The sequence below is a fragment of the Choloepus didactylus genome, chromosome 10, assembly GCF_015220235.1.
Source record: "Choloepus didactylus isolate mChoDid1 chromosome 10, mChoDid1.pri, whole genome shotgun sequence".
NCBI classification, from domain to species: domain Eukaryota; kingdom Metazoa; phylum Chordata; class Mammalia; order Pilosa; family Megalonychidae; genus Choloepus; species Choloepus didactylus.
In genome coordinates this window covers 85,869,311-85,895,201 of record NC_051316.1, presented here as the reverse complement: position 1 = coordinate 85,895,201, position 25,891 = coordinate 85,869,311, and the positions used below count along the sequence as shown (strand labels likewise).

The 25,891-nt window shown below is 38.5% G+C and overlaps 1 protein-coding gene across 1 annotated transcript in view; it reads right to left on the bottom strand.

The window, feature by feature from the left end:
* Positions 1–25,891, bottom strand: part of MELK (maternal embryonic leucine zipper kinase) — a 129,414-nt gene that overhangs the window by 68,566 nt on the left and 34,957 nt on the right. The window contains exon 8 of the mRNA XM_037797573.1: positions 19,443–19,541. Coding sequence (XP_037653501.1) covers positions 19,443–19,541 — 99 coding nt within the window. The remainder of the gene's footprint in view (positions 1–19,442; positions 19,542–25,891) is intronic.

Genomic DNA, 25,891 nt, shown 5'->3' with positions numbered 1-25,891 from the left:
AAACTAGGACCCCAAAGGTCTACACTGTCAGTGCAAGGAACCATTCACCCCCACTCAATTGCCTGCCTCAAAATTGGCAGCAAATTGCAGAAAGGGTGAAGCTCCCCCTGAGAATTCATAAATATAAGCCAGCTCTATCACAAGTTTGAAGCCTAATTTCACACTAGGCATTTTAGTTTTTCTATTGCCCTATACAAACTACTATACCAAAATTTAATGACTTAAAACCACTGTCATTTTATTATCTCTGCCAGTTCTGTAGGTTGCCTGGGTCTGCTGGAGCTGTTTCTGCTGGTCTCACTTGAGATCTCTCACACAGTTGGAGACAAATGATGGCTGGTGCTGGAGTCATTTATAGGCTCAACTAGGACACTGGGACAGCTGGGTCTCTCTTCCTCTCCAAATAATATTCCCAACAGGGTAGCCAGGCTTCGAACACAGAAGCTCAAGGTTCCAAAGAGCACAAAGCAAAGCTGCCAAGGCTTCTTAACGTTTAGGCCTGAATGACTCAGCACCACTTGTGCTACATTCCACTGATAAAAGCAAGTCACAGGTCCATCCCAGACTCAGTGTGGGAGAGGAACTCAGAAAGCGAATACCAATGCATGGGTCAATGGGGGCCCATCTTTCGACACTAGTTAACGTAATGGATGATTTTAAAAAAGAAACCTCAAGCCAAGAATTTAGTTGAAAGCATTCAGGGACTGGAAGTACCCCCAAGGCATAACTAATTGAAACATAACTAATTGAAAAATTTATCACTTCAAAATATGTTTCTTACATTTAAGTTAACTTACATCAGATGTTAGAATAGTCATTTTTTCCTTCAAATTATTCACTGAAAATCTGCCAGTTTCTGTCTTCAAGTTTGTTTCATGTCTATATTAATCCTACTGAACAAATAATCCATACAATAGCATAAAAAAGTAGAGCAATAAAAAAATTCTACATTAGGTGAAAAAGCTATGGATAAAAATAGGACCTCTGGGAAATACCATTGTTCTAATGGGTAGATTCAGAGTTCTGTTGGCCTGGATACAGAGTGAAGTTATGAGGCCAAAACCACAAAAGAGCTTTTGTGGGATCCTAAATCTATTTGCCCTGAGAGGTTAGGGAAATCATGAAATACCCTGAAGTTTCCTAAGGGTAGTTTTATATCATTGTACTATGCCATTTAATACTGATCGTACACATTTCACATGAGAAAAACACATTTTCATATCTACAAATGTTGAGAATGGTAATGAGAAATTTGGTATACAACAGAGCTGTGTTTATATTCATTCATTTTTTTAAATAAGTAAACCTTTTTCATGGTTCAAAATTTAAGAGGTAAAAAAGAACATACAATGAAAAGACTCCTTTCCATCTCTCTCCCCCAATTTTTCTCCCCAGAAGGACCAGAAGTTATCAACTTCTCATATCTTCTTCCATATATTAGCAAATAATATAAAATTCTTCCCCCCCTTCATTTTTTATGAAAATGATAGCATACCTTACACACTGTCCTATATTTCCCTTTTTACTTAATATATCTTGGAGATTCATATTAAAGAGCTTCCTCATTCCTTTATATGGCTGCAGAATATTCTATTACAAGAATGTATTATCATTTGATAATGATGTTTTATAAAAGAAAAAAAGCATTAATAGAACTCACAAAGAATTAAGAAAAAGGTAAGTAGTAAACAGTACTGTTAACTATACTATGAGAATTCAGACCCTGGTTGGCAAAGGTGGGGGTTGGAATCATACACAGACTAAAAAAACACCCAAGGCCAGGTCTCCAACCCTGACTTATTCATTCACCATTATCATGTGGGTCTACCATATGGTTAGACCCAAACCTTTCCTTTCTACAATGGAAAAGACTTCATACTTATGATGGTTAGATTCTTGTGTCAACTTGGCCAGGTGATGGTCCCAGTAGTCTGGTCAAGCAAGCACTGACCTAATCATTACTGCAAGAACATTTTGTGGCTGGTTAGTAAACCAGAAGGCTGGTTTATTAAGTCATCAGTTAACTGATTGCATCTGTAGCTGATTACCTCTACAATCAACTAAGGGAGTGTATTCCACAATGAGAGAATCCAATCAGTTGGATTTAATCCAGTCAGTTGAAGACTTAAGGGAGAAGAGAAAACTCATTTTTTCTGCAGCCAGCCAGCCTCTCCTGGAGAGTTCATCAAAGACCTACATCGGAGTTGCCAGCTCGCGGCCTGCCCTACGGAATTAGGATTTGTGCATCCCCCAGTTGCACGAGACATTTTTATAAAAATCTCATATTTACAGATAATCTCCTGTTGGTTCTGTTTCCCTAGAGAACCCTAACACAGCTTGGTCCCAGGATTGGTTCTTGAGAAAAGGAATCTTAAAATGGGCTTTTATAATGGGTTTTCTACTCTGATTACATTCAAAGGCACTAATGACTCTATTTCAAATAATCAAAATGGCACTGACAGTCCATGGCATGAGTTGGCAATAGAGATATGCAAAATATCATCATTTGATTCTCCTAATCATACTCTTGTATGAGGCAAGGCTCTGGGTGACAGTGTTTTTGACAACTTAACAGGGATTTGTGGATTTAAGAGGTATAATGATGTTGGCTGGTTGTTCTTAGATATGCTAGATACAGTTGTAAGAGAATGGAACTAGTTGAAGGCTTCAAATTCGCAACTTAAACACCATATGAAAGATATCAAGGTTTCCGCAGACTTGAGATCTTTGAAAACCAGACCCAGAGTCTCATTGTGCTAGTAGAAGATTTACAACATAAACTAAAATCTCAACCTCAGAGGGTGTCTGCTGTTAAAGTAAAGGCATTGATTGAAAAAGAATGGCATCCTGAAATTTGGGATGGGGACATATGGGATGATAATAAGGGCAGTGGGGACACTGGAACCCTGGAATCTGCCGAGTATTTGCTAGATATACCTGTAATGGTCTGCCCTGAGGAAACAGGCCCCCCACCTCCAGTCTACCCTGAGGAGACAGCTACCCAGCTTCCAGCCTAGCTTGAAGAAGCAGCTTCCCAACCTCCAACCTGCCCTAAGAAGCCTTCCATCCAACCTCCACCAAAAGAGGTTAACCCTTCAGTGCCTGCTAAACCTGTAATCATCTCCCCTGAGGAAGCGTTCCTCACTCCTCTGTCTGGAGAGATTAATCCTATTTCACCAGATGAAACTGCAATGGAATGTCCTGAGGTTACTGACTTGAAGGATACTTCTAATTCTTTTCATGACCCACCCCCACCACCACTCTTTTCAAGACCTATAACTAGGGACCCAGTTCTGATTTTTCTAAAATGGTTAGTTGGATGTCTCAGTAACATTTATTCAGTAATCCATCATTTTCCCACTTATTTGAAATGATGGCTTAATAAATTCCTGGTTATACATTTCTTTTTCTGGGCTCTTGATTTCATTGCATTGATTTGTCTAGTCTTGTTTTGTACCTACAGGCCCTGAAGGGTGATGTGCAAAGTATGACCCATGAGGAAATAAGCTATACTCCAAAAGAACTGTATGAGTTTTCCAATTTATATAGACAGGAATCAGAGGAATATGTATGGGAATGCATATTAAGGGTGTGGGATAATGGTGGAAGGAATATAAAGTTGGATCAGGCTGAATTTATTTATATGGGTCCACTAAGCAGAGATTCTGCATTCAGTGTTGTCGTTTGAGGGGTCAGAAAGGGTGTTAACAGTTTGTGTGGGTGATTAGCTGACATATGGATCAAAAGGTGGCCGATATTACCTGAGGTCGAAATGCCAGAACTGCCCTGGTATAATGCAGAGGAAGGGATCCAAAGACTTAGAGAGATCGGAATGTTAGAGTGGATTTATCATGAAAGACCTGCTCACACACCCCAGGAATGTCCAGAGGAAACACCTTTTACCAGGACTGTGAGAAATGAATTTGTGAGACTAGCTCCATCATCCCTGAAGAGCTCTGTAGTCGCCCTTCTATGCAGGTCAGAAATTACTGTAGGAACTGGTGTCACTGAGCTGAAATCCTTAAACAATACCCATAAAACTATGGGCCTACTAGCTTCCCAAACGTTCCATTTAAGAAGCACACCAGAGGAAACCAACCATAGCAGAAGTCAGGAAATTTCTGGAGGAAAAAAAAGAATAAGGGAAGACTAGCTCTATCACACATTAAGTGGTATTATAAAGGTAGAGTAATTAAAACAGTTAGGTACAAAACAAGACAAAACAAAAAACAAGACAAAACAAAACAAAACAAGAGCCCAGAAAAAGAAATGTATAACCAGGAATTTATTAAGCCATCATTTCAAATAAGTGGGAAAATGATGGATTACTGAATAAATGTTACTGAGACATCCAGCTAACCATTTTAGAAAAATTAGAACTGGGTCCCTAGAAATTATCACATAATAGAGGTGGTTAAGGAGATATGACTAAATGTAATATGGTTCCCTGGAATAGAAAAAGGATATTAGGAAAAACCTAGTGATATCAAAATAAAGTATGGAGTTTAATTAATAGTAATGTATTAATGTTGGTATGATAGTAATGTAAGATGTTAACAATAGAGGAAACTGGGTGTGGGGTATAAAGGAACTCTCTGCACTATCTTCGCAACTTTTCTGTAAATCTAAAACTACCCTAATATAAAGTTTATTAACAGAAAAAAACTGGATCCCTACCACTTCTTATACCAAAGTTAATTTCAGGAAGAGCAAAGAGTCAGGATAAAAAATTTAAAAGTACTTAAAAAACATGGGAGGAAACATTAAATATATGGATAGTAACACACAGGACAAAGTGTTCATTTCCTTAGGAAGCTCTATAGCATAGTATTTATGAACACAGGCTTTGGATTCAAACAATCTGAATTCCTAGTTGGGTAATTTTAGCCTCCCTCTGCTCCGCTTTCATCTTTAAAATGATAATAGTACCTACTTCACTGGACTATCATGAGGATTAAATGAGCTAATCCATGAAGAGTACATATAGCAACACCCGGCACATAGTAAGTTCTCAATAAATGGTAGTTGTTATTATTCCTTCATATAGAAACACTCTTACAACTTAATAAGAAAATGATCAACAATCTTATAGAAAAATGAGCAAAAGCATGAACAGACAGCTCATAGGAAAAAAGAATGCATATAAATATTTAAAGTAAGTTCAAACTCAGTCATTGTTAAAGAAACATGAACTAAAATGTCAGAAGCCATTTTTCATTCATTCAGTCAACTGAGATCCAAAATTTTGATAAATTACAATGTTGGAGAGAGTATGGAGAAACAGGCACTCTTGTACACTGCTAGTGGGAGTGCAATTTGGAAAAAGCATGCTGAAGAAGAATTTGACATCTATTAATTTTTCAAATGTCGGCCACAATGACATAGCAACTCCACTACTCAGTACATGTCCAAAGAGGCAGGCACAAGAATGTTCACTCAGCATCACTTTTAGTAGTAAAAAACTGGAAAACAACCTAAAATAGCCAACAAAGGAATGGCTAGATAAAATGTGATATAGCTACACTACTTAAAAAAATGCATTAGAGTTATATATATCATGGCACATACTGCTGAGTAAATAAAGCAAGATACAGAACAACAGACAGAATAGTATTTATTTCAAAAAAATACAAACTACTACTACATAAATTCTATGGTACAATTATATACATGAAAAGACAAAAGATCTGGAAGAACCAAAATGATAACAGTAGTTACCTATGTGAAAAGAGGGAGTGCAGGGGAGATGGGGAACAGAGATTGGAAGAGTGGTCAAAGGGAACTTTAGTTATCTGTAATGTTTTAATTCTTTACACAGATAATGTTTTCATGTGCTACTTGTGTAATTAAAAATTACATCTGTGATATACACAGATTGTTGATAAAGGAAATCCACACAAAGAAATACCATGAAGCCATTTAAAATAATAATGTAAATTTATACCTGCTAATGTATACCAGTAGTAAACAATCTTCAAGGTAAAGCATTAAATTAAAAAAGTGGAGAGGGCAAGATATATTAACTGTGTGGATAATACAATTCCAAAGAATATTTATGTACACATAATAGCTTATATAGAGATAATTTCTAGAAATGTATAAGAAATTTCTAAGTGGTTACTTCTAAGGAAGAAAACAGAGAGCCCAGGAGGGAAGAAGACTTATTTTTCACTGCATACTCTTAAATACGTTACCTTTTTACCATACATATTCTGTTTTTTATTATAAAACAAAATAAATCAAAGGCCAGTTTCTTGTTTAATAAACTATATGCTTGAGCTTTTCAGATCAATGTTCTACAAAAGGAGCAGGCAGGCTTTAGGGAGGATCATTCTATTACAGATCACAACTAATCTACACCAGGGGTCAGCAAACATTTTCTGTAAAGGGACAGATAGTAAATGTTTTAGGCTTTGAAGGACATACAGTCCCTGTTGCAACTACTCAACTCTGCTGTTGTAGTGTGAAAGCAGCCACAGACAATATGTAAACAAAGGCTATAACTGTGTGCCAATAAAACTTTATTTACACAAACAAGCAGTGGGTCAGATTTGGTATGTGGGTCAAAGTTTGCTGATCCCTGCTCTATACCACCTAGCCCTGGTTTCAACCAACCTTTCCTTGCCTTTAGCACTTTAGAAAGGAATCACTTATCACTCAAGCTGTAACACAGACTCCTAGGTACCCATACATCTTTGAGAATGTATACCATGCTACTTACCCAAGAGTCAGGAATGATTTCTTGACAGATCAGGTAGTACTTTCCAATAGGATAAGACAAGGATATGTTTGCCCCACCACCTACCCTTTCTTTTTAACTTGTCCTAATTCCTGGATATTACTTTAATTGAGTGCATGCCCTCTTGCTAAGCATTCTTCTCACATTTGGGTTACATCATTTTAACATAGCAAATCAAAGGTTGTAGCTTTATGTACTCACCACTATAAAGAAGAGATTTAATTATTCTAAAATCAATGTTTACAGTTAGTAAATCCATGCAGTACCTCATTTTATTGTGTGTATATCCACGGGATATATGGAAGCTAGACAGCTCAAAGCAGACATCTTTATTGAGAGTTTTACATGGGCAAGGTGAATATTCAAAACTTTTTCTGGATAAAATGATTATAGTCCTTCTTTAGGCATAATGTCTTACTGCAGGCCCCAAATTACTCTTGACCCTATAGATAGCAACTCGTCACCAAGAAGTCGGGTATTTATCTCTAGGTGGCTTAAGTTTTACAGAAGAATGTCAATCTTAGCCCCATTATATGAATGGCCTCTTGTCCTTATTTGGCTTTACAGAATAGCCATAACTTCACGTAATTACCAAGAAGATTAATCCTTAGTTTACTTACACTCAATAACTTGACTGAGAAGGATCATATTAATGAAGGGACTTCCTAAAGAATATGTAAAGTCAACCATGCATTCTTCTTGATTGCTGGTCTTCAAAGTTGGGGTATGTGTACCCCCAGGAGATGTGGAAGATGATTAAATAGGGTGTGGAAAGAATATATGAGGACTTCTATTTATATTCATTTTCTGTCCAAAAAAAAACAGACAGAAATTAAGCTTTACTAATATTTAATATATGGATTGGCACTGGCATCCTCACTAGTCTCTATATAACCTGAAGTTTGAAGTACCCTCAAGAAAGGATAGAAATTCCACAAAGCAGAGTGGTTGACGGTGGCGCCATCTTTCACCACTCTGTGCACTGTGAAGTACTGGGCTTTACATGAGCTCAGTCAGATGGATTTACAGATTATAGTATCTAGTTTAAATGAACTAAATCCTCATGAAACAGCCAAGAGGATTAACAGATTCTTGCAAAGAAACTATAGATTAAAGATAAGACTATTAATACAAGCACAAGCAAACAATAACAGAGCTGATACCTCTACTCTTAATATGAGCTGTCAGCCAAAACACAAAAAACAAAGGTCTAAGCAGATCTAACAAGTTATCCGTACAACTTGAAATCATCAAGAAGAATATTTGAAATAAAGATTTACACTCACTGTCATCAACAATGAATCTCAAATGTAAGTACATATGGCTATGATGCCATCACGATAAGGTCTTTAAAACCCAAAATCTAGAATATGAAAACAAATCTACAATTTTTAATACTGGTTAAAGTCAAGAAACCACACCAAAGCAAATTCCAGACAAATCAAATATTTAAGCATTAAAAAAAATAAAACTAAAACACTCGAAGAAAACTTGGTAACTTCAACAAATAATCTGAGTAAGAAAGTCTTTCTAAATACAATAATAAAAGATTGATAAATTTGACTAAATTAAAATTAAAAATTCCTACATAACCAAAAAAAAAAAAATCTTAAACATAAAAATCAAAAAGGGTGAATTGATGAGGATATGGAGAAACACGCATTTTCACGCTCTTGCTGGTAGTTATATGAACTGATATCACTTCACTAGGAAGCAATTTGGCAAAATCTATCAAAATTACAAATTCATGCGTTTTAACCAAACAACTCTTGCAGGAATATTCTTACAGATAAAGTAAGAATGTACTCACAATGTGCAAAATGACCACCTGGAAATTACTTAAATATCCATTAACAGGGGACTGCTTAAATAAATTATGGCACATGCAGAATTCTATGTATTCATTAAAAAGAACAAAGAGGCTCTGAGTGGGTATGAAGAGGTATGATTTCCGAGGGATACTGTTAATGAGAGAAAACAAGCTGCAGAACAATGTTTATGGTATGCTACTATCTGCACACACACACACACACACACACACACACACACACACACAAAACTGGGAAAGAAGTGGCAGAGAGAGATAAAATGTATGCCTATGGCTCTTTTTATGTGCATAGATTAATCTCTGAAAAAATACATCAATATCTAATAAATTTGATCACACTGATTGCCTCCAGAGAATGGACTTTGTGGCTGGATGAGTAAACAACCTTATGTTAATAAATCTGAGAAATTAGACAATATGGACCCAATTCTTTATGTCTAAAACTGAACCCCTGATCACCTCTGCTCTGACAACAGTCTTCCTCATCTCAGGTGACGGCAAGTCCAGCTTTGTAGTTGATCATATTACTCCCCTCATCCACTCCATCAGCAAGTGATGTTAGTTGCACCTTCAAAAGATATCCAGACTGCTTTATATCCTGACTGGGATGAAGGTAACATGAACCAATACATGTGCTAAAATTCATAGAACTGTGCACACCAAAAAGTGAATTTTACTGTATGCTAATTTAAAAATAATTTTTTTAAATACACCAGAATCTGACCACTTCTCACCACCTCCATTTCTACCATCTCTTATCTGAATCTTATCAATATCCCCCTAACTGGTGTCCTGCACGGCAGCCAGGGTGATCCTGCTAAAACCTAAACCAGATCATGTCACTCCTCTGCTCAGAACCCTCCAGTGGCTCCCTGTTTCACTCAGAGAAAAAGCCAAAGTCCAATAATGACCTAAAAAACCCAAAGCAATTTGGTCTCCTGTTCCCTGAGACCTCATTTCCTACTACTCTCCTCATTTACTCCATTCCAGTCACCCTAGCCCTCTCGTCTTGCCTTGATTATACCAGACATGCTACTATAGACATACCTTTGCTCTAGCTGTTTCCTCTGTATGAAACACTCTTCTAGATATCCACCTAACACATCCACCTCCTTCAAGTCTTGCTCAAACCTCACCTCACTGAAGCTTACCCTGATGACCTTATTTAATATTTAATAATGCAACTACCCTCCCCTTCCTTCACACCCCACAATCTGCACTCCTGAATCCTTCTTACCCTGCTCAATGTTTTTCTTTTTTCCAAAACAAGCATCATCTTTTAATATAATTTACTCATTTACTAAGTTTACTTAATATAATTTACTCATTTACTAAGTTTACTATCTTCTTCTATATCCCCACCACTAAAGTATAAACTCCACAAGGGCAGGGATCTTCATATTTTATCCACTAATATACCTAAGCACTTAGAAAGTGCCTGGCGCAGATTAGGTGTTCAGTAAATATTTAACTCCTTCCTCAGTTGAAAGAACATTGAGAGACCTGAAGGAAGGGAGGGAGCAAGTATCTATCTGGGAGAAACTCATTTCAGGTAGAAGAAAGAGCCATTACAAATGCCCTGAGGCAGGTGCAGGTTGGCATGTTCAAGAAACAACAAAAAGGGACTCGGGCAAGATGGTGGCATAGAGAGGAGTGGAAGCTAAGTAGTTCCCCTGGAACAACTACAAAAAACCAGAAACAACTAGTAAATAATCCAGAATAACTGCGGGGGGACAAACGAGACCATCCATTCATCATACACCAACCTGAATTGGGAGGAATGCCCGAGAACACAGCATAAAATCTGTAAGTAAAACCTGCGGAACCAGGTCGGGAGACCCCCTCCCCCATAGCCCGAGCTGCGGAGCCGCGTGGTGCTGGAGAGAAGCTCTCTCCCAGCAAGCGAATGTAGCTCAGCTGAGCTCCAACTGGGGTTTTAAGTAGCGAGTGTGAACTGCTCACTACAGGTACGCATCCCCAAAAAACAGACAGAGGCTTTGGGTGACGACTGACCTGGGAGAGCAGGAGGGTCGCCTTGGACCAGGTCTGAAGGGGACTGTCTGTTTCTTTTTTGGCTCAGTGGAGAAAGCCCCAGTCATTTTCAGTTTCCAGGGCTGTGACTCCGGGAACGGTGGAGACACCACAAGCAGAGAGCGAGACCATTGAAATGCTAATGACCTCCACCTGAGGGGTCTGTCTTCTCTATGAGGAAAGGGGTGGGGCCCTTTCCATTCAGAACTAGACCCCAGAGCCTGGGGGAACACGGCCATACCTCCTCACACCAGTCAAGAATTATAGGCTAACAGGCGTCACCTGCTGGGCAGAAAAGCACAGTCACCTGAGGCATCAAAGGGTGGAGCAATTTTCTAAGACACACCCTCAGGGAAACCAGATACTGAATATTTCTTCCTTCTGGGACCTGAGCCTGTTCTGGTCTGGGAAAACCTGATTTGGATAACCAAGGAAACCATGCCTAGACAACAGAAAATTACAACCTACACTAAGAAAAACAAAGTTATGGCCCAGTCAAAGGAACAAACGTACACTTCAACTGAGATACAGGAATTTAAACAACTAATGCTAAATCAATTCAAAAAGTTTAGAGAAGACATTGCAAAAGAGATAGAGGCTGTAAAGGAAGCACTGGACATGTATACGGCAGAAATCAAAAGTTCAAAAAACCTACTAGTAGAATCTATGGAAATGAAAGGCACAACACAAGAGATGAAAGACACAATGGAAACATACAACAGCAGATCTCAAGAGGCAGAAGAAAACACTCAGGAACTGGAGAACAAAACACCTGAAAGCCTACATGCAAAGGAGCAGATGGAGAAAAGAATGAAAAAATATGAGCAACGTCTCCAGGAACTCAAGGATGAAACAAAGTACAATAATGTACGTATCATTGGTGTCCCAGAAGGAGAAGAGAAGGGAAAGGGGGCAGAAGCAATAATAGAGGAAATAATTAATGAAAATTTCCCATCTCTTATGAAAGACATAAAATTACAGATCCAAGAAGTGCAGCGTACTCCAAACAGAAGAGATCTGAATAGGCCTACGCCAAGACACTTAATAATCAGATTATCAAATGTCAAAGACAAAGAGAGAATCCTGAAAGCAGCAAGAGAAAAGCAATCCATTACATACAAAGGAAGCTTAATAAGACTATGTGCGGATCTCTCAGCAGAAACCATGGAGGCAAGAAGGAAGTGGTGTGATATATTTAAGATACTAAAAGAGAAAAACCACCAACCAAGAATCCTGTATCCAGCAAAGCTGTCCTTCAAATATGAGGGAGAGCTCAAAATATTTTCTGACAAACAGACAATGAGAGACTTTGTGAACAAGACACCTGCCCTACAGGAAATACTAAAGGGAGCACTACAGGGTGATAGAAGACAGGAGTGTGTGGTTTGGAACACAATTTTGGGAGATGGTAGCACAACAATGTAAGTACACTGAACAAAGGTAACTATGAATACGGTTGAGAGAGGAAGATGGGGAGCATGTGAGACACCACAAGAAAGGAGGAAAGATAACGACTGGGACTGTGTAACTTGGTGAAATCTAGAGTATTCAACAATTGTGATAAAATGTAGAAATATGTTCTTTTATGAGGGAGAGCAAGCAAATGTCAACCTTGCAAGGTGTTAAAAATGGGGAGGCATTGGGGGAGGGATGCAATCAGCATAAACTAGAGACTGTAACTAATAGAATCATTGTATTATGCTTCCTTTAATGTAACAAAGGTGATATACCAAGGTGAATGCAGATAAGAGCGGGGGATAGGAGAGGCATGTTAGACACTTGACATCGGTGGTATTGTCTGATTCTTTATTCTACTTTGATTTAAGGTTATTTTTCCTTTTGCTGCTTCCTAGCTGTCATTTTTTTGTTTCCTCTTTCTCTTGCCTCTCTGCCTTCTTTGACTCTCCCTCCTGCCTTGTGGAAGAAATGTAGATGCTCTTGCTTAGTATGAGCAGAATGTTCAATTAGGATGAACTTAAATGTTTGGAAATGAACAGGGGTGTTGGTAGCAAGATGTGAGAATAACTAACAGTGCTGAATGGTGTGTGAATAAGGTGGAAAGGGGAAGCTCAGAGTCATATATGTCACCAGAAGGAAAGTTGGAGGTCAAAAGATGGAAAAGTATAAAACTGAATCCTATGGTGGGCAATGTCCATGATCAACTGTACAAATACTAGAAATCACTTCATGAACCAGAACAAATGTATGACAATACAATTAGAAGTTAATAATAGAGGGGCATATAGGGAAGAACTATATACCTATTACAAACTATATACTACAGTTAGTAGTATTTCAACATTTTTTCATAAACAGTAACAAACATACTATATCAATACTAGGAGTCAACAATTGAGGGGGGTTGGTTAGGGATAGGGGAGGTTTAGAGTTTCCTTCTCTTTTTTTCTTTTTTCATCTTTCACTTTATTTCTTGTCTGGAGTAATGAAAAGTTTCTAAAAATTGAACAAAAATTAAGTGTGATGGATGCACAGCTGTATGAGGGTACCCGGGGGCAAGTGATTGTACTCTTTGGATCTTTGGATAATTGTATGGTATCTGAACAATCTCAATAAAAATGAAAAAAAAAAAAAAAAGAAACAACAAAAAGGACAGCAGGGTGGAGTGAGGAGAGGAGTAGGCACTGAGGGCAGAGAGGCGATGGAAGGTCAGATCACCAAGGACAGGGCCTTCAGCCCATGTGGCAAACTCTGGCTTATGCTTGAGTGACATTGGAAGGAAACCCCTGGAGAACTTCAAATAAAAATGTGATATGATCTGCCTTATATGTTATTTTAAAATCTTCCCATAAAGAACATACAGGCCCAGATGGATTTAAAAGCACATTCAAAAAGTGAAGTATACTTTCAGTGGAAGGAACACATCAAACTATGAAGAAGAGGTGGGGCCAATGAGGATTATGGTAAATTCACAAGGTAGCTAGTTATCAGGCATGATAAGAATATGGGTGTCAAAGGTGTGGAGAGGAGAAAGGTGGGTGGGCGCCACCTCTGAAGGGCCACTCTGAAGGTTCTGAGAAATTCTCAAAAGCCTTGAGGAGAGGTGTGATTTCACCACATCACTGCTTAAGCAAGTATACTCTAGCAATAGTATCCTGGCTGGATTTCCAGAGAAAGGGAATGAAGGCACGGTTTCATTCAAAAGCTTACTAAGGAATCCTGGGAGAAGAGCCAGAACTAGGGTGGGGACAGAGAGAAAGGAAAGGAATAAATGGATGAAAAAGACCACAGAAACAGAAACATGAAGACTAGGGAACTGAGAAGGCACAGTTTAAAATGGCTTCAGAGTTTCAAGTCTGGCTTCTTAGGGTGGTATTAATAGCTGATATTGGAGGAAGAACAAGTTTTGACGGGATTAGGCATTTTAATGACAATTTCTAGCAGGGAAAAAAAAAAAGCCAGTGGGTAAGTGAGAGGCACAAACAAGAAGGGTAGATAGTAAGGAGAATGAAAAAAATACTTGGGAACTCCAAGTTTGAGTTTTCAGAGGGGATAAAATTAAGGCTTAGCAAGTCTGATGCTATACTCAGAAAAAGTCATTTAACTGAGGAGGCTAAGGGGTGGTCAAGAGAATAATGACAAAGCGGGAATGATATTGAAGATGAGATAAAGAGAAACAAAATATGTAAGTCAATTATTGAAAAAGCTTGGTGTATGAAGAAAAATGTTAATTGAAGAAAGTGAAGAACATAAGAAACAGGCCTGGGCAGAACTTTTCAACTAGTTGCGTGTGCCACGAAATTAGTCTCCTTAGCCTGGGAGGCTGGGTAGACAGGGAAGAATCCTTATCCGTTTTCTCCAGTTTCCCAATTTGCCTTGATGTGAAAAAAAAAACTGAGAAAAAGATTAGGCAATCAAAATAGATGAATAAAAAGACAGTCAGCTTTTCATGTTCTCATCATAATGTCTTGCACATTTTCATTAATGAGCTAAGAAAAACGTGAAGAAAGAAAATTTAGAATGCTCAATATGAAAGTGCTCATTTAAAAGTTCTCACTCACAGAAGGCATTTGGTCATTTTGGTGGAGATACTCTACCCACACTTCTATGCAGAGTTCCCTTCTGAAATTGTTTTCAGTTAAGCACCTTTAAGAATATCACCTGTTTCCACTCTGGACCCTGGAGTGATAAACTATTAGTGATACTTGGTAGCATCAAAAACTTGGCATAGAAAGAAATGGAAATGTTCCCATATAGCTTGTGGTGGTGAAGGCATAACTATATGATTATGCCAGGAGTCACTGATTTTACATTTAGGATGGATTATATGGTGTGTGAATAAAACTGTTTAAAAAATAAACAGAAAGATACAAGTGCCAGAAGAGATACGGAGAGCAAGATACACCTATTCACTGTTGGTAGGGAAGTAGAATGGTGTAGCCACTCTGGAGCGCAGTGTGGAGGTTCCACCGGAGGCTAAGTATAGGGTTGCCATATGATCCTGCAACCCTATTATTAGACAAAGACTTGGAAGAACTGAAAGCAGGGACACAAATGGGCATTTGCACACTGGTGTTTATGGCAGCATTATTCACGATTGCCAATTGATGGAGGTGACCCACGGGTACATCGACTGATGAACGGAAGGGCAAACTGTGGTATACACATACAATGGAAAATTGTGCAGCTGCAGAAAGGAATGAAGTCGTGAGGCACAGCACTAAGGTGAATGAACCTTAAGGACATTATGTTGAGCAAAATAAGCCAGAATTGAAAGGACAAATATTGTTTGGTCTCATTAATATAAACTAACTATAATGAGCAAACTCTGAGAATTAAATTCGAGAGCATAGGTTATCAAGATATAGTAAGTGGGCATAGATTGGGCAATTAATGATCAAGGAGAACAGAATTTTCAATAAGGCTCTTTGTAAAGGTTCCTAGATTGTAAGCAGTCACATTTACTCCTGAGTTTTAACTATCCCTAAATTCCGAGATGCTGTGCTCTTTATATGTAATCTGCTGGTTCCCTGGAACACACTGGGTACCTGTGTAACACCTGAGACTCAGAGTCAGAGTTCTGCAGCTCTGAAAGTCAGCATTACTCCATATAGCAACTGTTAAAGAAGCTGAAAAAGAGACTAGATTTCAATTAGAAATATGAAAGAAGCTGATCTGGTTAGGACTAAGGTAAATCAGAATACAGGGTAAAGGATGCTATTGTCCATGATTTAAAACTTCAACTTCTGTGTGAGATCAAAGGAAGAGATGTTTATTTTGTCCAAAATTTAAATTTTCTATAGCACACTACTGATTTAACTGTCTGGTCAGTTTATTTAAACAACATAATTACATGGAAACCAGCAAAAGGAATGAGATCTTGTTATTCTGTATAGGTTATTGTAATACCCCAATACATTCCAGAGTATTCTGAGCAGAAAATAAAAAAGTATTCGCAAAGTCCCTTGAGAAACTGGAGAAAAAATGTGGAACTATTAAACTTTCACACCTGGGGAATTCCTGATATTCTCTCAAGCATTAGGGACTCCCAATTTAATAAGCCAAGCCTTCGATCTTGAGGCATGCCCTTATGAAACTTATTTCTGTAATGGCAAAGCTAAGCCCACTTGTAATTATGCCTAAGAGTCACCCCCAGAGAACCTCTTTTCTTGCTCAGATGCAGGCCCTCTAAGCCAAACTCTGCAAATAACCTCATTACCCTCCCCTCTATGTGGACATGACTCCCAGGGGTGTAAGTCTCCCTGGCAACATGGGACATGACTTCCAGAGATGATCCTGACCCTGGCATCGTGAGATTGACAATGTCTTCTTGATGAAAAGGGTGAAAGAAATATGAAATAAAGTTTCAGTGACTAAGAGATTTCAAATAGAATCAAGAGATCATTCTTGAGGTTACTCTTATGCAAGCTTCAGCCAGATATTGCAAATTACCACAGTATGCCAAACCCCAACCAACAGTACACCTGAAAGCCCTAGGCTCTAGCTAAGACTCTATAAAAAAGTTTTACCTATTAAATTTATTTTTTCAGAAATTTAAGCCTCCAGATGGCTCCTATACCAGATAAGCCCTGAAATCCAGAATACCAGTCTCTCCAAGAATATCAACCAGTTTCATTCCTCTACCCCATAAGGTCGATAACCCTTTTCAGCATGAAGAAGTTAGAATGGTCATTGCCCAGATATCCTTGAAGATTGAGAGAATGATCAAATGAGAGGGAGGAGTTGTAACTGAGAAGTTAGGATTTAACAAATGATTATACTGCTGACTCATTATACAGAGATTTCTTTTTAGTTTCTAGTGTATTAAAATAGCCAGAGGAAATACCTGAAATTGTTGAAATGTAATCCAGTAGCCCTGATCTTTGATAATGATTGTATAACTATATAGCCTTCCTCTTGTGACTGTGTGATTGTAAAAACCTTGTGGCTGGCACCCCTTTATCCAATGTATAGGTGGATGAGTAATAAAATAAAGGCATGCATGAATAAAAAAAGTATTTGCCTGGAGTCCAGTGGCTCTTAAACTGAAGGATTTTAAAGACTTTGATATCCTCTATCTTTAAATGTATTGTATGCCCAAGTCAGGGCACACAATACATTATACATATTGGAAGCTGCAATCAAGTGGGCAAGTAAATTACAATGCACAGTTAAAAAAAAAATTTACTTTATGGAGCTAGTAAAATATTGAAACAAAAAAAAAAAAAAAAAAGGACAAGAAAGTGCACATTAATCATTAAAACAGATTTTAAATCCTGGCAAACCAAATTTAGAAATGTATGAGAATAACAATAGCTAATATCCATTGAGCACTACTTTGAATACTTTTACTGATGAAGAAACTGAGACCCAGGCAGGGCTAGGTAATTTGCTAGAGTCCAAAGATAGAAAGTGGGGAACCTGGATTTTAAAAATAAGAATGAAATTCTGACTTAATTGTTCTAGGGGTTGGACCAGCATAGTATTTTTTAAAGCATCCCAAGCGATTCTAATGTGCAGCCAAGGTTATGAACGTTATGAACCACTGCGCTAAACTCATTAGCTAAGGCTTCCTCCACCCTGAGATTACATGGACATAGCCAAGGCAGAAGATATTTTAGTGAGGATTTAAATATGAGGCAAGAGTCAGGGGTTAGATCCTTTCCAGCAGTAAAATTCTATGATTATGCATCCCCACACTGCCTTTCAAGAATTCGGGTAGGTGTAAGATTCCATGCTACTCTAGCTAGCAGATCCAATTCTAGTTCTTCTTTGGAGAAATCTGTCTGCCAGTTTATTCCTTCTCAAAACAGAGTAGGATAAAATAAATTAATTATAATATTAAAATACTTTTTCAAAAGAACCACAGCTTTATTTTACAGAAGAGTAGCATAAAGAGGGAAAGATCAAGAGGCCAATCTAATATTTTTTAAATGTTTTCCACCCTTTTGAAGTATACAATTCAGTGGTTTCTAGTATATTCACAAAGTTGTATTACCATTACCTCTATCTAATTCCAAAACATCTTCATTACACTCACCCCCAAAGAACATCTCATACCTGTTAGCAGTCACTCCTCATTCCCCTCTTTCCCCTGGCAACCATTAATCTACTTTCTGTCTCTATTATATATAATTTTAACAAGGCTTATGGTACTCATAACCGTGGTTTTATTATACCTAAAAGCCAACTTTTCCCCATTCAAAAAAAAAAAAAAAGGTTTCTCTTATTTTACTATAACTCAATAGGGAAATATGATTTAAGATGGAAATACTTACTTACTAATAAAAAATACTTACTTACTAATACATACTCACTAATACTATCATTTTAGGATCCAAAACAAAAACTCTTACCAGGAAAGTCATCTTACATGCTCACTTTCCTCAATTTGAAGGCAATCTAAAACATAAACCCTTTATTTTTTATTTTTGTTTTTTTAAGCTTTTTATTGAAGAATTATACAGAAAAGTGCACATATCATAAGGGTACAGCTTGATACCAGCACTCAAATCAAGAAACAGAACAGTAGACCCCTCACACCACCCTTCCAGTAACTACCTACTCCCCATGCTCCAAAAGGTAACCACTCTCTTCACCTCTAACAGTATACATTAGCTTTGCCTGATTTCATACTTTTATAAATTGAAGCCCAGAGTATGAAGTACATAAAATTTTTACATTCAAATTCTATTTTTGTAATACTTACTGTGCCAGTTTGAATGTATTATGTCCCCCAAAATGCCATCATCTTTGATGCAATCTTGTGTGCACAGACATATTAGTGTTGATTAGATTGTAATTCTTTGAGTGTTTCCATGGAGATGCAACCCACCCAACTGTAGGGGATAGCTCTGATTAGATAATTTCTATAGAGGTGTGGCCCTGCCCATTCAGCGTGGGTCTTGATTAGTTTAATAGAGCCCTATAAAAGCTCAGACAGAAGAAGCGAGCCTGCTATAGCCCAGAGGAACACTTTGAAGAACTCACAGGAGCTGAGAGAGGAGCTGCAGCTTACGAAGACATTTTAGAGATGGCCTTTGAAAGCAGTCTTTTGCTCCTGAGAAGCTATGAGAGGACAAACACTCCAAGAACAACAGAGTGACATTTTTGAGGAGCTGCAGCCTAGAGAGGAATGTCCTGGGAGAAAGCCATTTTGAAATCAGAACTCTGGAGCAGACGCCAGACATGTGCCTTCCCAGCTAACAGAGGTTTTCTGGACACCACTGGCCTTCCTCCAATGAAGGTACCCGCTTGTTGATGACTTACCTTGGACACTTTATGGCCTTAACACTATAACTTTGTAACCAAATAAACCCCCTTTATAAAAGCCGATCCATTTCTGGCGTTTTGCGAAAAGCAGCATTAGCAAACCGGAACACTCACCATAATCTTCTTGTACAAAGCCATGACATTATCATCATCAAATGGTAGAAATCCACACATAAGTACATATAAGAGTATGCCCATGCTCCAAACATCTGCCTGATAGGGAAGAAAAAAGACATTCAAAAAATATTTCAGACTGGCAGGACACCTAATGGAATCAAAGAATCTTCACAGAGCTGAAAAGAGCTCAGAGATCATACAATTCAATGTGCCCCTTCTTCAGACAGGGAAACTGAGGTCGAGAGGCAGTCCTATCCAAAGTCACCCAGGTAGTCTCCTGACTTCCAGTTCTGTGTACTTTGTAACTCCGGACTGCTTAATAGGAAATAAAGTAATTTCTAGTCGGCTGGTCTGGACTGGGGGTGATAAGGAGATAAGGCCAGTTCTCTGATTCTGAAGGATAATTCTACATTGCCACTGAGGGTTTAGGTTACACGTGAGGATTATGTAAACAGGCATGAGAATGTCAAAACAAGTCTTAAAATTTACTACCAAGAATCTGCAAATATGACTAAGGTGCACTGTAAAATCCTCTCTATGTAAAGTAACCTTAATAAAGTTCAATGATTGACTTTTCAAATAAAGAGGCTAGAAATTAGCTTGCCAGCACAAATAGCTCTACAAATTTCAAAATCCCAAAAAGGAGCTTAACCTTTATATAGGATTTCCATGTTTCTCATGAGTCCTAAAGCAGTCACAATTTATGCAAACAGTATTTGGCCTTAGGCAATAATGATACTACCATTACTGGAGGAGAAATCACAGCTTCCACTATTTGAGCCTTAGAAAAATCTTAAGAGGGAAAAAATGCAACATTTTTTTAAAAAGAGAACCAGTTAAAATAACTTGAACAGCATCAAACGCCTAGCTAGTACCTATACTAGGTAACTCAAATCGAACTCCTAGTCCTGTCTACCAAATCACATCAAATTTCTAGGACTCTACTACATGCCTCAATTGAATAATTTACTTTCAAGCAAACACATGATTTTTCTTCCAGGTTTCAGAAGGTCAGAAATTAACCATGCATGCCTCAAAAATGTCAAATACTTAATCTATAAATTAAGGCATAATGGCATGGCACTCATAACCAGGGTGTTAAATTCAAAGAAAAGAAGTTGCACAGGAAAGAGTAAGCTAACAGCAAGAAGAAATTAACAGAGACTATGTCTGGGGTTGAACTAGAAGTTGAAGAAAATAATAGTAACACACCCACAGAAATCTATCAGAGCCTAAAGTTAACTTACCAAAACACTTTCATTTAAAACAACATTTTGGATTTAGTATGAGAATAAATTAATCAATTAAAATTGCAAACCAAAGAAAATTCGAGTAAATCAATAAGCTACCACTTGCCAAATATGGAAAAAATAATTAGGAGGGAGTAAGGACTTGAAACCATTTCCTATGAGAAATTACTGAAGGAATTAGAGATGTTTACCAAGGAACATGTCCTTAGACCATGATCTGGTCCATGACTATCCCAGTCATCTAGAGCGCTTATTTTAAAAGGAAGATTCTTAGAAGCTCCACCTTAGAAAACAAAACCAAAATCTCTGAGGGAACAGACTTGAACTCTATCTTTTAACAAGTGCCCCAGATTATTCTTTGGTACACTGTCCTAGAAGGATGGAAAGTTCAACTAAAATGGACAAGAAAACATCTTAAGATCCCACAGGAAAAGTTCAGCTACAGTACAACCAGCAGGGCCTCATCAACAGCCCTCTAGGAATCTTGTGAACATTAGACCTATGGTCATTACTCCTTCTGGGAGACTGGATGGAATAGTGGAAAGTATATAGGTTTGCGGTATAGCCTCAGTTCACATCTGGACCTGTAGTTAGCAGCTCTATGACCCTGCAAAGGTACTTAATTTCTGAGCCTCTGTTTCTTCATCTTCTTTACCTTATAAAAAATGTATTCACTTCACAGAACTTCTGTGGGGCTTAAAGGAAAATTCTAAAAATATCTAGTAGGGGGAGGCGGGGCAAGATGGCAGACTGGTGAGCTGTAAGTTTTAGTTACTCCTCCAGGAAAGTAGGTAAAAAGCCAGGAACTGCGTGGACTGGACACCACAGAGCAATCTGTCTTTGGGCATACTTCATACAACACTCATGAAAATGTCGAACTGCTGAGATCAGCGAAATCTGTAAGTTTTTGCGGCCAGGGGACCCGCGCCCCTCCCTGCCAGGCTCAGTCCCGTGGGAGGAGGGGCTGCCAGCTCCAGGAAGAAGAAGGGAGAACTGCAGTGATAGCCCTTCTCGGAAACTCATTCTACTGATCCAGACTCCAACCATAGATAGACTGAGACCAGACACCAGAGAATCTGAGAGCTGCCAGCCCAGCAGAGAGGAGACAGGCATAGAAAAAAAAAAATAACACGAAAAACTCCAAAATAAAAGCAGAGGATTTTTGGAGTTCTGGTGAACACAGAAAGGGGAAGGGCGGAGCTCAGGCCTTGAGGCGCATATGCAAATCCCAAAGAAAAGCTGATCTCTCTGCCCTGTGGACCTTTCCTTAATGGCCCTGGTTGCTTTGTCTATTAGCATTTCAATAACCCATTAGATCTCTGAGGAGGGCCTTTTTTTTTTTTTTTTTTTTTAATCCTTTTTTCCTTTTCTAAAACAATTACTCTAAGAAGCCCAATACAGAAAGCTTCAAAGACTTGCTATTTGGGCACATCAAGTCAAGAGCAGAACTAAGAGAGCTCTGAGACAAAAGGCAATAATCCAGTGGCTGAGAAAATTCACTAAACACCACAACTTCCCAAGAAAAGGGGGGTGTCCGCTCACAGCCACCATCCTGGTGGACAGGAAACACTCCTGCCCATCGCCAGCCCCATAGCCCAGAGCTGCCCCAGACAACCCAGTGTGACAGAAGTGCTTCAAATAACAGGCACACACCACAAAACTGGGCGTGAACATTAGCCTTCCCTGCAACCTCAGCTGATTGTCCCAGAGCTGGGAAGGTGGAGCAGTGTGAATTAACAAAGCCCCATTCAGCCATCATTTGAGCAGACTGGGAGCCTCCGTACACAGCCCAGCAGCCCAGAACTGCCCTGGGAGGACGGCACTCACCTGTGACATAGCACAGTCATCCCTCAACAGAGGACCCGGGGTGCACAGCCTGGAAGAGGGGTCCACTTGCAAGTCTCAGGAGCCATACGCCAATACCAAAGACTTGTGGGTCAGTGGCAGAGACAAACTGTGGCAGGACTGAACTGAAGGATTAGACTATTGCAGCAGCTTTAAAACTCTAGGATCATCAGGGAGATTTGATTGTTAGGGCCACCCCCCCTCCCCGACTGCCCAGAAACACACCCCACATACAGGGCAGGCAACACCAACTACACACGCAAGCTTGGTACACCAATTGGGCCCCACAAGACTCACTCCCCCACTCACCAAAAAGGCTAAGCAGGGGAGATCTGGCTTGTGGAGAACAGGTGGCTCGTGGACGCCACCTGCTGGTTAGTTAGAGAAAGTGTACTCCACGAAGCTGTAGATCTGATAAATTAGAGATAAGGACTTCAATAGGTCTACAAACCCTAAAAGAACCCTATCAAGTTCAGCAAATGCCACGAGGCCAAAAACAACAGAAAATTATAAAGCATATGAAAAAACCAGACGATATGGATAACCCAAGCCCAAGCACCCAAATCAAAAGACCAGAAGAGACACAGCACCTAGAGCAGCTACTCAAAGAACTAAAGATGAACAATGAGACCATAGTACGGGATATGAAGGAAATCAAGAAGACTCTAGAAGAGCATAAAGAAGACATTGCAAGACTAAATAAAAAAATGGATGATCTTATGGAAATTAAAGAAACTGTTGACCAAATTAAAAAGATTCTGGACACTCATAGTACAAGACTAGAGGAAGTTGAACAACGAATCAGTGACCTGGAAGATGACAGAATGGAAAATGAAAGCATAAAAGAAAGAATGGGGAAAAAAATTGAAAAAATCGAAATGGACCTCAGGGATATGATAGATAATATGAAACGTCCAAATATAAGACTCATTGGTGTCCCAGAAGGGGAAGAAAAGGGTAAAGGTCTAGGAAGAGTATTCAAAGAAATTGCTGGGGAAACCTTCCCAAATCTTCAAAACAACATAAATACACAAATCATAAATGCTCAGCGAACTCCAAATAGAATAAATCCAAATAAACCCACTCCGAGACATATACTGATCACACTGTCAAACACAGAAGAGAAGGAGCAAGCTCTGAAAGCAGCAAGAGAAAAGCAATTCACCACATACAAAGGAAACAGCATAAGACTAAGTAGTGACTACTCAGCAGCCACCATGGAGGCAAGAAGGCAGTGGCACGATATATTTAAAATTCTGAGTGAGAAAAATTTCCAGCCAAGAATACTTTATCCAGCAAAGCTCTCCTTCAAATTTGAGGGAGAGCTTAAATTTTTCACAGACAAACAAATGCTGAGAGAATTTGCTAACAAGAGACCTGCCCTACTGGAGATACTCAAAGGAGCCCTACAGACAGAGAAACAAAGACAGGACAGAGAGACTTGGAGAAAGGTTCAGTACTAAAGAGATTCGGTATGGGTACAATAAAGGATATTAATAGAGAGAGGGAAAAATATGGCAAACATAAACCAAAGGATAAGATGGCCGATTCAAGAAATGCCTTCACGGTTTTAACGTTGAATGTAAATGGATTAAACTCCCCAATTAAAAGATATAGATTCGCAGAATGGATCAAAAAAAATGAACCATCATTATGTTGCATACAAGAGACTCATCTTAGACACAGGGACACAAAGAAACTGAAAGTGAAAGGATGGAAAAAAATATTTCATGCAAGCTACAGCCAAAAGAAAGCAGGTGTAGCAATATTAATCTCAGATAAAATAGACTTCAAATGCAGGGATGTTTTGAGAGACAAAGAAGGCCACTACATACTAATAAAAGGGGCAATTCAGCAAGAAGAAATAACAATCGTAAATGTCTATGCACCCAATCAAGGTGCCACAAAATACATGAGAGAAACACTGGCAAAACTAAAGGAAGCAATTGATGTTTCCACAATAATTCTGGGAGACTTCAACACATCACTCTCTCCTATAGATAGATCAACCAGACAGAAGACCAATAAGGAAATTGAAAACCTAAACAATCTGATCAATGAATTAGATTTAACAGACATATACAGGACATTACATCCCAAATCACCAGGATACACATACTTTTCTAGTGCTCACGGAACTTTCTCCAGAATAGATCATATGCTGGGACATAAAACAAGCCTCAATAAATTTAAAAAGATTGAAATTATTCAAAGCACATTCTCTGACCACAATGGAATACAATTAGAAGTCAATAACCATCAGAGACTTAGAAAATTCACAAATACCTGGAGGTTAAACAACACACTCCTAAACAATCAGTGGGTTAAAGAAGAAATAGCAAGAGAAATTGCTAAATATATAGAGACGAATGAAAATGAGAACACAACATACCAAAACCTATGGGATGCAGCAAAAGCAGTGCTAAGGGGGAAATTTATAGCACTAAACGCATATATTAAAAAGGAAGAAAGAGCCAAAATCAAAGAACTAATGGATCAACTGAAGAAGCTAGAAAATGAACAGCAAACCAATCCTAAACCAAGTACAAGAAAAGAAATAACAAGGATTAAAGCAGAAATAAATGACATAGAGAACAAAAAAACGATAGAGAGGATAAATATCACCAAAAGTTGGTTCTTTGAGAAGATCAACAAGATTGACAAGCCCCTAGCTAGACTGACAAAATCAAAAAGAGAGAAGACCCATATAAACAAAATAATGAATGAAAAAGGTGACATAACTGCAGATCCTGAAGAAATTAAAAAAATTATAAGAGGATATTATGAACAACTGTATGGCAACAAACTGGATAATGTAGAGGAAATGGACAATTTCCTGGAAACATATGAACAACCTAGACTGACCAGAGAAGAAACAGAAGACCTCAAGCAACCCATCACAAGCAAAGAGATCCAATCAGTCATCAAAAATCTTCCCACAAATAAATGCCCAGGGCCAGATGGCTTCACAGGGGAATTCTACCAAACTTTCCAGAAAGAACTGACACAAATCTTACTCAAACTCTTTCAAAACATTGAAAAAAATGGAACACTACCTAACTCATTTTATGAAGCTAACATCAATCTAATACCAAAACCAGGCAAAGATGCTACAAAAAAGGAAAACTACCGGCCAATCTCCCTAATGAATATAGATGCAAAAATCCTCAACAAAATACTTGCAAATCGAATCCAAAGACACATTAAAAAAATCATACACCATGACCAAGTGGGGTTCATTCCAGGCATGCAAGGATGGTTCAACATAAGAAAAACAATCAATGTATTACAACACATTAACAAGTCAAAAGGGAAAAATCAATTGATCATCTCAATAGATGCTGAAAAAGC